Source organism: Aegilops tauschii, chromosome 3 (assembly GCF_002575655.3).
Source record: "Aegilops tauschii subsp. strangulata cultivar AL8/78 chromosome 3, Aet v6.0, whole genome shotgun sequence".
NCBI lineage: Eukaryota > Viridiplantae > Streptophyta > Magnoliopsida > Poales > Poaceae > Aegilops > Aegilops tauschii.
In genome coordinates this window covers 463,888,451-463,900,008 of record NC_053037.3, presented here as the reverse complement: position 1 = coordinate 463,900,008, position 11,558 = coordinate 463,888,451, and the positions used below count along the sequence as shown (strand labels likewise).

At 48.8% G+C, this 11,558-nt stretch overlaps 1 protein-coding gene across 1 annotated transcript; it reads left to right on the top strand.

Annotated features, from left to right (window-relative positions):
- Positions 1-7,079: 7,079 nt before the first annotated feature.
- Positions 7,080-8,073, top strand: LOC109739363 (PRA1 family protein B1). Its single transcript, XM_020298458.4, has one exon. The coding sequence runs from the start codon at positions 7,151-7,153 to the stop codon at positions 7,814-7,816; it is 666 nt and encodes a 221-aa protein (XP_020154047.1). The 5' UTR covers positions 7,080-7,150; the 3' UTR covers positions 7,817-8,073.
- The last annotated feature ends 3,485 nt before the right edge of the window (positions 8,074-11,558 follow it).

Here is an 11,558-nt window from a genome sequence, read left to right as displayed (position 1 = left end):
TATGACCCAAATGGCAGTGCCACAAATAAGTTGCAGTATCATTATTAAACTTATATCTTTTGGCTTCAATACCATGAATATGTGTGTCACTACTATCGAGCTTCAACAAAAATAGACCACTCGTCAAGGGTGCATGACCATAAAAGATATTACTCATATAAATAGAACAACCATTATTCTCTGATTTAAATGAATAACCGTCTCGCATCAAACAAGATCCAGATATAATGTTCATGCTTAACGCTGGCACCAAATAACAATTATTCAGGTCTAAAACTAATACCGAATGTATATGTAGAGGTAGCGTGCCGACGGCGATCACATCGACTTTGGAACCATTTCCCACGCGCATCGTCACCTTGTCCTTAGCCGATCTTCGCTTAATCCGTAGCCCCTGTTTCGAGTTGCAAATATGAGCAACAGAACCAGTATCAAATACCCAGGCACTACTGCGAGCATTAGTAAGGTACACATCAATAACATGTATATCAAATTACCTTTCACTTTGCTATCCTTCGTATCCGCCAAATACTTGGGGCAGTTCCGCTTCTAGTGACCAGTCCCTTTGCAGTAGAAGCACTCAGTCTCAGGCTTAGGTCCAGACTTGGGCTCTTCACTTGAGCAGCAACTTGCTTGCCGTTCTTCTTGAAGTTCCCCTTCTTCCCTTTACCCTTTTTCTTGAAACTAGTGGTCTTGTTGACTATTAACACTTGATGCTCCTTCTTGATTTCTACCTCCGCAGCCTTTAGCATCGCGAAGAGCTCGGGAATAGTCTTGTTCATCCCTTGCATATTATAGTTCATCACGAAGCTTTTGTAGCTTGGTGGCAGTGATTGAAAAACTCTGTCAATGACACTATCATCAATAAGATTAACTCCCAGTTGAGTCAAGTGGTTGTGGTACCCAGACATTCTGAGTATATGTTCACTGACAAAACTATTCTCCTCCATCTTGCAGCTATAGAACTTATAGGAGACTTCATATCTCTCAATCCGGGCATTTGCTTGAAATATTAACTTCAACTCCTGGAACATCTCATATGCTCCATGACGTTCAAAACGTCGTTGAAGTCCCGGTTCTAAGCCGTAAAGCATGGCACACTGAACTATCGAGTAGTCATTAGCTTTGCTCTGCCAGACGTTCACAACGTCCGGTGTTGCTCCTGCAGCGGGTCTTGCACCTAGCGGTGCTTCCAGGATGTAATTGTTCTGTGCAGCTATGAGGATAATCCTCAAGTTACGGACCCAGTCCGTGTAGTTGCTACCATCCGTTTCAACTTAGCTTTCTCTAGGAACGCATTAAAATTCAAAGGAGCAGTAGCACGGGCCATTGATCTACAACAACATAGACATGCAAAATACTATCAGGTACTAAGTTCATGATAAATTAAAGTTCAATTAATCATATTACTTAAGAACTCCCACTTAGATAGACATCCCTCTAATCATCTAAGTGATCACGTGATCCAAATCAACTAAACCATGTCCGATCATCACGTGAGATGGAGTAGTTTTCAATGGTGAACATCACTATGTTGATCATATCTACTATATGATTCACGCTCGACCTTTCGGTCTCAGTGTTCTGAGGCCATATCTGCATATCCTAGGCTCATCAAGTTTAACCCGAGTATTCTGCGTGTGCAAAACTGGCTTGCACCCGTTGCATGTGAATGTAGAGCTTATCACACCCGATCATCACGTGGTGCTTGGCACGACAAACTGTAGCGACGGTGCATACTCAGGGAGAACACTTGTACCTTGAAATTTAGTGAGAGATCATCTTATAATGCTACCGCCGTATTAAGCAAAATAAGATGCATAAAGGATAAACATCACGTGCAATCAATATAAGTGATATGATATGGCCATCATCATCTTGTGCCTTTGATCTCCATCTCCAAAGCACCGTCATGATCACCATCGTCACCGGCTTAACACCTTGATCTCCATGAAAGCATCGTTGTCGTCTCACCAACTATTGCTTCTACGACTATCGCAACCGCTTAGTGATAAAGTAAAGCAATTACATGGTGATTGCATTTCATACAATAAAGCGACAACCATAAGGCTCCTGCCAGTTGCCGATAACTTTTACAAAACATGATCATCTCATACAACAATTTATATATCATCACGTCTTGACCATATCACATCACAACAAGCCCTGCAAAAACAAGTTAGACGTCCTCTACTTTGTTATTGCAAGTTTTACGTGGCTGCTACGGGCTTAGAAAGAACCGTTCTTACCTACGCATCAAAAACCACAACGATTTTTCCTCAAGTGTGTTGTTTTAACCTTCAACAAGGACCGGGCGTAGTCACACTCGATTCAACTAAAGCTGGAGAAACAGACACCCACTAGCCACATGTGTGCGAAGCACGTCAGTAGAACCAGTCTCATGAACGCGATCATGTAATGTCGGTCTGGGCCGCTTCATCCAGCAATACCGCCGAATCAAAGTATGACATGCTGGTAAGCAGTATGACTATTATTGCCCACAACTCTTTGTGTTCTACTCGTGCATATAACATCTACGCACAGACCTGGCTCTGATACCACTGTTGAGGAACACAGTAATTTCAAAAAAAAAGCCTACGATCACGCAAGATCTATCTGGGAGATGCATAGCAACGAGAGGGAGAGTATGTCCATGTACCCTCGTAGACCGAAAGCGGAAGCGTTTTATCACCGCGGTTGATGTAGTCGTACGTCTTCACGATCCGACCGATCCTAGCACCGAACGTACGGCACCTCCGTGTTCGGCACATGTTCAGCATGATGACGTCCCTCGTACTCTTGATCCAGTTGAGGCCGAGGGAGGGTTTCGTCAGCACGACGGCGTGGCGACAATGATGATGAAGTTACCGGTGCAGGGCTTCGCCTAAGCACTACGACGATATGACCGAGGTGTGTAACCGTGGAGGGGGGCACCACACATGGCTAAGAGAAATTTTGATGTGCCTTTGGGGTGCCCCCTACCATGTATATAAAGGGGGAGGGAGGAGGCCGGCTAGCCCTAGGGGGGCGCCCAAGGAGGGGAGTCCTACTAGGACTCCAAGTCCTAGTAGGATTCCACCAAGAGGGAGAAAGGGGGAAGGAAGGAGAGGGAGAGGGAGTAGGAAAGGGGGGCGCCGCCCCCCTTCCCTTTTCCTATTCAGACTCCAAGGGGGGGCGGACTGCCCTCGCCGCCCTCCTCTCTCTCCAATAGGGCCCATGGTGGCCCATTAGTTCCCCGGGGGGTTCCGGTAACCCCTCCAGCACTCCGGTTTTACCCGAAACTATCCGGAACACTTCCAGTGTCCGAATAACATGGTCCAATATATTAATCTTTATCTCTTGACCATTTCGAGACTCCTCGTCATGTCCGTGATCTCATCTGGGACTCCGAACAACCTTCGTTACATCAAATCACATAACTCATAATACAAATCGTCATCGAACGTTAAGCGTGCGGACCCTACGGGTTCAAGAACTATGTAGACATGACCGAGACACATCTCCGGTCAATAACCAATAGCGGAACCTGGATGCTCATATTGGCTCCTACATATTCTACGAAGATCTTTATCGGTCAAACCGCATAACAACATACGTTGTTCCCTTTGACATTGGTATGTTACTTGCCCGAGATTCGATCGTCGGTATCATCATACCTAGTTCAATCTCGTTACCGGCAAGTCTCTTTACTCGTTCTGTAATGCATCATCCCGTGACTAACTCATTAGTCACATTGCTTGCAAGGCTTATAGTGATGTGCATTACCGAGAGGGCCCAGAGATACCTCTCCGAAACACGGAGTGACAAATCCTAATCTCGATCTATGCCAACTCAACAAACACCATCGGAGACACCTGTAGAGCATCTTTATAACCACGCAGTTACGTTGTGACGTTTGATAGCACACTAAGTGTTCCTCCGGCATTCGGGAGTTGCATAATCTCATAGTCATAGGAACATGTATAAGTCATGAAGAAAGCAATAGCAATAAACTAAACGATCATAGTGCTAAGTTAACGGATGGGTCTTGTCCATCACATCATTCTCTAATGATGTGATCCCGTTCATCAAATGACAACTCATGTCTATGGCTAGGAAACTTAACCATCTTTGATTAGCGAGCTAGTCAAGTAGAGGCATACTAGGGACACTCTGTTTGTCTATGTATTCACACATGTACTAAGTTACTGGTTAATACAATTCTAGCATGAATAATAAATATTTATCATGATATAAGGAAATATAAATAACAACTTTATTATTGCCTCTAGGGCATATTTCCTTCAATTACTTTGCACAATCGAGATGACAACCATGAGATGCCCATGCGCTGAAAAGGGGGGGGTCAAACGATTACTTTATGCAGCAGATATACTTAGCGACGGCCTCTTCGCTTAGAGGCGCTTCCAAGAGCTTAGTGGCTGGGCATGCAACGTATAGAGGCAGACCTCAAGACGTTGGAGGCTGGTATAGAGGCGGCAAAATATCAGACTCCGACTACACTAAATACACACAAGTGGAAATTATATATGGTTTATGATGATGTCGAAGCCCAGGGTGGCTAGCTAACCAAGCCTGCCCGAAGTGAAGATGTGGGCCAGAGACCAGGGTGCAACAGGGGGAGGAACCGGCCTAGCCTAGACCTGTTCTCCAAGCCAGGGGCGGCGGCAGCCAAGATCGCATCTGGTTACTCTGTAAACCCTAGACCTCCCTATCTATATAAAGGGAGATCCGGGCGTCCCCTAGAGCATCCAATGTAAGATCAACAAACTCTCGGTAGAAACCTCATACACCATTGTAATCCTCTACACGAGGTATCCCCCACCATGAATAATAAGAAGAAGCATGATCTAGGGTATTACTCTTCGAAGGCCCGAACATGGGTAACCTGTGTGTGTAGACTCTATTCCGGTACTTCCAACCTCTTCATGAACCCTACCGAGGGATCTGACAGTATTTTACATCGTCGGTTTATGGAGAGTAAATGTTATAACAAAATTGAATTCAACAGAATATGACTCCATTGGGTTGGATTTGGTGGCACTCGCAAAGAATGCGAGCAACCTGGCGGCCGTTACACAACTTGTCATCACTCTTCAGCGAGGACATGTTTGGGAGCGCCTAAGAGCATCTACAGCTGGGCGCTCAAAAGGCCAAAAAAACCTTATACGCCCCGGCGGACAGTCTGGTCGCTGATCGGTCGAATAAAACCGACCCAGATGGACGTCCCATACCGGCCCTGAACGCCCGGGCTGATCGGCACCCCACATATCCAGCCCAAATATGTGCGGATATGAGGAGGCCTAGACGCACTCGGGCATGCCCGCCATGTCGGCTCTGGCCCACGCTGGCCCATCCCAACCCCACATATATTCTTTCCCATCCGCTACCCAGACCAAACCTTAGTCACTCCACTCTGCCCTCAAGCTCCCTTCCGGCGATCTCCGACCTTCTTCGGGATGGCGGGCAACAGATCTGAGTCCTTCGTCATCCGATCTATGGACTGGGACCTCATCCTCCGTGGGTCTGAGGAGGAGATGGTTGTCCACATTGCACTCCACCGTACCCGTGAGGAGAATGCCTGAAAACAGTCGGACTTGATCCAACGAGAATCCATAGCTTCCGCAGAAATGCCAGAGACGATGAGGTCTGTCTGCACACCGACCCCTTCGTTCGCTCTGAGTCAGAGGTGCACACTCGCCTCGCGTCCGATGAAAATATGGTGCGGCGTTCCCACCGTGCGAGGCATCAGGCAAGAGAGGCTATGACAGCCCTCGCGGTACATGCTGATGAGGCGGAGCCACACTCTTCGATGTCGCGACATCGTCGTGGTGGATGTGTCGGGCTCCGACCATGATGGGTTCATAGTTGACCTCACATTGACTGACAACATGCAGGCCACGGACTCCAACGACGAAGAGTAGGACATGGGAGACAGCCGCGCCTCGAGTCCCATGAGTCGGTGCATGTCTCATGTCCTACTCTAACTCGTCGGCGACCGCACCTCCACTTCGAGGGGCTTAGCCGGCCGCTAGACATGGATACGGAGGAAAACAAGGGCGGTCGTCAGCGAAAATTTAGACTAGTTTTATGTTGCATGTAATTGTACAGATTTGAGGTTTCTTCATTCATGTATCCGGTTTTGAAAGAGAAAATTTGAGGTGTGACCTAGATGACCCCTTGTATTTGTTACCAGACAGCCACACTCAGCAAACGCAAACCCTCAAATCCACGTGTGTGGATCATACAAATTCATCACAATTTAATAGTTCAACAAAGCAAAATAAATCATAGTTCAACAAATCCGGACATGTCAAAATGAAATTGAAGTCCGAGCGTGATGGATGAGTCGTTGGGCGCCATCTGTGTCGCCTCCTCTGTCGTGGATAGCCCTGTTGCCTACTCTGCCTCCATCTTTGTCACCTACTCTACAACAATCATCTCCGCTATCACCGCCTCATACTCCCTATGTTTGTTTATCTCCTTCTACCTCCTGACGAGCCATATCTTCCCTTGCTCATCCAACAGGCTTGTGTCCGCCAACATCATCCTCGAATCCTTCGTATCTCGAGCAAGTTGTAACCTCTCCTTCTCAATCTCTATTATCCAAAAGCCTGGACCTTCTCAATCTCCCATTTGAGACTAACGATGTATGCAACTAATTGATCATGTCCGACATGAGAATGCAAGGTATTGATCGAAAAGGGGCAAGAAAATATACCATGCCCTGCTGTGTCATTTCATTGAATAGGACGTGGGCAGACTAGGCGCCGCCGCTGCCCGTGCTTGTTCACGCCCGTTGGAGCTGCGACGAGTGACACACACTGTCCTCCGGCGCCCGCATTGCCGGAAAACCATCAGGAATAGCCCAATCGGTCGTCGGATGCGGCTCCACTGGGTGGACTTGGGGATTTCTATACCTCTTTCTTCCCGCTTTGCGGTTTGGTCGAGTCACTGATTAATCAGGTCATAATCGCGACACGTAGAACGCTAATGACTTGTGGGTCCCGTGTTAGTCCAGCACCCACTGTGTGTGAGGTGGAGACGGGCGCAGAGCCACCAATCCTCGGAATCATAAAAGTGCTGGCCCAGCCCAGCCAGCGTGCCCATCAATCAATCCGCGGAATCTATCCCCCCCGCAGCAGACGCCATGGCCGCCGCACCGACGCCGCAGCCCTTGCTCCCGGTGACCAACCCCTCCTCCGGGGGCGGCGGCTCTGCCCCGTCCTCCGGCAGCGGCCTCACCGACTCCGCGCTCGCCACGCCGGCCTTCCGGCTCTTCCTCAGCAGGGTCTCCGACACGGCGCGGCGCTCGCTCGCCGACCGCCGCCCCTGGACGGAGCTCATCGACCGCTCGGCCATCTCGCGGCCGGACTCCCTCTCCGAGGCCACCTCGCGATTGCGCCGCAACCTGGGCTACTTCCGCGTCAACTACGCCGCCGTGGTGGCCTTCTCCCTCGCGGCCTCCCTCCTGGCGCACCCCTTCTCGCTGCTCGTCCTCCTCGGCATCCTCGGCGCCTGGTGCTTCCTCTACGTCTTCCGCGCGCCCGACCAGCCCGTCGTGCTCTTCGGCCGCACCTTCACCGACCGGGAGACGCTGCTCGGCCTCGTCGTCTCGTCGCTGCTCGCCTTCTTCCTCACGTCCGTCGCCTCGCTCATCATCTCCGGCCTGCTCGTCGGCGGCGCGCTGGTGGCGGTGCACGGCGCGTTCCGCATGCCCGAGGACCTCTTCCTCGACGACTCGAGCTCTGTGTCAAGCGGCAACACTTCCCACAGGCTGCTCTCCTTCCTCGCGTCGCCCGGATCTGGTGTTTGAGCCTGCGCGAGATCTGGTAGCCTTCTTGCATCAACGAGTTCATCTCAAGTCTGAGTCTAATTTCGCGAGATCTGATTTTGGTTTTAATATGTATCTCCAGTTATTCAAAGATCCGCGTGAAGCTGTATTCTCTCGTATTTGACCAGATGTTAAGCATTAGCAAATTGATCACTGTGCACTATGAATCGATTGAGCGTTAGCAAATTGATCCGCATTATTAGCTGTATTCGCTCGTATTTAACCAGATTGTTCATATACAGGTTTTATGGTTTCCACTGTGTCTGCCTTTGCCTGTAGTTTTCTTTTTATCTACTCCCTCCGTTCCTAAATATAAGTCTTTTTAGAGATTCCAACAAGGGATTACATACGAAGCAAAATGAGTGAATCTACAATTTAAAATATGTCTACATACATCCGTATGTTGTAGTCCATTTAAAACCTCTCTAAAAAGACTTATATTTAGGAACGGAGGGAGTACTTGTTCGAACTCATTTTGGTGCCTGAATTTGGGGTTGTGGTGAGATATTTCGTCGGTCCTTAGAAAACAGTTTCACTTCAGAGCATCTACGTCCGGCCTCCTCAAACGCCTTTATACGTGGCAGCCTCGAAAGCTCGGTCAGTGACCGGACATAAAATTGTGACCCAGTCGGCCTCCTCAAATTGGCTTTATACGTCTAGGCCAACCAGCACCCACATATCCAACCCATGTCTAGAATGAATATGAGGATGCCTGGACCCATCCGTGCGTGTTTGTCACATCGGACCAGACAGACTGGTGCCACCACAAATTAACCAAGTCCGTCAAAATCCAACGCCCTCCTCCTGCGTTCATCCTTCATTTTCTGCGTCCGAGCCCTCGCCGTCCTCTATCATCTGTGTCACCCTAGATGATGTTGCCACCCGCCGCCATGGATGTTGCCTCAGAGTCGTTTGTGGGGCTCCCATCCGTGGCGACGAGCTGCAAGGCAAAGAACGTCGTCCGGAGGGAGCGGCGAAGGAAGCAACGCGAGTGGGAAGTGGTAGCCAAGGATTTCAAGGACGCCCGCGTTTGATGTTGCGGGATCCAAATTGTCCTACGTTTGATGTTGGGAGAACATCGTGCGCTAACAAGAAAAGAACGACAAAGATACCCAAGGCAAGAGGTCCAATATTCACAACATTTGAGGATGTTTTGTTGGTTAAATCTTGGTTGGCCACAATCATGGACCCTATACGTGGCACAGAGCAAGAGGGCAACAAGTATTAGGAGAAGATCCACAAACACTATCATGAAAAGAAGGAATATGTGGTGCCGCATCCTATCAATACCACATGCAATGTGGCCTCTCTCCAGCATAGATGGCCGTCATCCAAGACAACTTGAACAAGTTTGTCGGCCACTATGCTTTCGTGCTTGGCCAGAATCAAAGTGGGATTAGAGTCCAAAGTCACGTAAGTTGAATTGCTTCGTTTCGTCATTGCTAGTTTTTATATCGGGTAACTTTATTGTTTGATGGATGGTGTTGGCGGACACTTTGTACCAACAAACCGAGAAGAAACAATTCGGTTTTAGCCATTATCGTTGGATGAAATTGAATGGCCAACCAAAGTGAAATTAACTTGCGGAAGACCTTAAAGCTGGCAACAAAAGGTTGAAGAAAAATGATGGTTCAAAATCCAATCAATCCATTGATTGGATGATGAAGGTGAAGAAGTTGTTGGGAAGAATGATGACAGTAGAGAAAACCGTCAATACCCTTGGTAGGGTGGCGAACGCGGCCAGAAGTGCCAGAGCAGAGGTTGCACAAGGGGGTTACCCAGGTTCAGCCCTTGTATTGAGGTAATACCCTACATCATGCTTTTGATTTGTATTCATGGTGGTGCGCCTCGTGCGAGGGGGTTACAATGGAGAAAAGAATATGGCTACCGAGACTACAATCTATGTTGTAGATTAGAATGGTTACCCCTAGCCCCGCCTATATAGACGATGGGGGCTAGGGTTTACATTGGGGGTTTAACCGACCTCACGCTGCCACCATCATGGCTTGCACGCCAAGATGATCTCTTGATCTCTACGCGAGCCTCTAGACCCCCCTTGATGCTGGGTCTTCATCGAGCACCCTGGACCTTGGGGCACGCCTGCTGCCGGGCTTCCCATGGAGAGGCCATCCCGGGTGTATTACACCATCAGTAGGCGCCGAGCGTGTCCGGAGTTGGAATCTTGTCATCTTCAGGAATGAAAACGCGGGCGGGCTCCTCAACAACCTAGGTGTGTCTTCATGAGTCCAACGACAAGGGGTTTTCGGGCCTACCGAGTGCACGATATGTGGGACGACACCTTTATGAGTTCAGAATGACCAGCAGGGGGCTCCGAGGGCTCGGGCTTCCCAGCGTGCTCCATTTATCCTGTGGCCTTTGTGGCATGAGGTTGTATGTCCACCTGCATGTTCTTCATTGTTTTGGAGTGTCGTGCCTTGAGATCCACATGCCCGGGATACCGTGACTTCATAGTTTCGGGGAACCTCATCTCGAGCTTTGCACTCTAGTTATTGAGGCGTCGCCAGCCCACGTCCCGTCATTACTGGCAAGAAAGTTGAAAACATTAGTCCAACAATATGTATGTTGACATGAATTACCAAACCACCAAGAAAGCAAATGTGCTTTCAATACGTGATGGCTTCGTATTTGGTCTATCCTACGGAGACGAGAGGACATAGACCTTTTCTTTACCTAATAATAAAGGACGGAAGCTTTCATAGTTCTCCATACGTCACAGTTTTATATCCGTCAATTATATGTCAACTATAAAAATCAACGGCTGAGATTTAAAAGGCGAAAAACGAGTTTTCTCTCGCGAGGTGGTACTAATCCTCTCGCGAGGTCACAGCAGAGTTTTCTCGCATAAGGTGGAGTCCAACAATATGTATGTTGACATGAATTACCAAACCACCAAGAAAGCAAATGTGCTTTCAATACGTGATGGCTTCGTATTTGGTCTATCCTACGGAGACTAGAGGACGTAGACCTTTTCTTTACCTAATAATAAAGGACGGAAGCTTTCATAGTTCTCCATATGTCACAGTTTTATATCCATCAATTATATGTCAACTATAAAAATCAACGGCTGAGATTTAAAAGGCGAAAAACGAGTTTTCTCTCGTGAGGTGGTACTAATCCTCTCGCGAGGTCACAACAGAGTTTTCTCGCATAAGGTGGCAGCCGGCCCAGTAAAAAAAAAGGCATCAGGGAGAGGGATCAAACTCGCAACCTCTCATGCAATGCAGCACATGAAGCACGAGATGACCTGTCCACTGTTGTGTGTTTAAGTAACAATCATGTTGCCTATTAAATAGTTCCGTCTCGCTTTTATACACACTTTGCTACCGATTTATATATGTCAATAAGCGGTCGGCGCAATACGAGGACGACGGGCTTTGCATGTGCCAACGTAAGAACCTTTGCCACCTAGATGGTGGTGGGCGTGTTGCTGGAGCAGCCAGATGGTGGAGGTGAAGGTGAGGCCCTCGGGTAGCGCTACTGCAGCAAAACAGTGGGGCATGGCGCGCGAGCTCCCGGTTCCGCCGTAAAGGGAAGGGAGAACCGGGTGCGACGGGGCGAAGCAGCCCGGTGGAGTGGTGGCGTGGTGCCGAGGCGAGCAATGGAGGCAGCGGGCGCCATGGCGGATGCGAGCAGAGCTCGTAGCGTCGAAGGAGAGAGGTGACGGAGGAGACCACGGTCTTAAAAGAGAGGGGAGTGCGGCCGG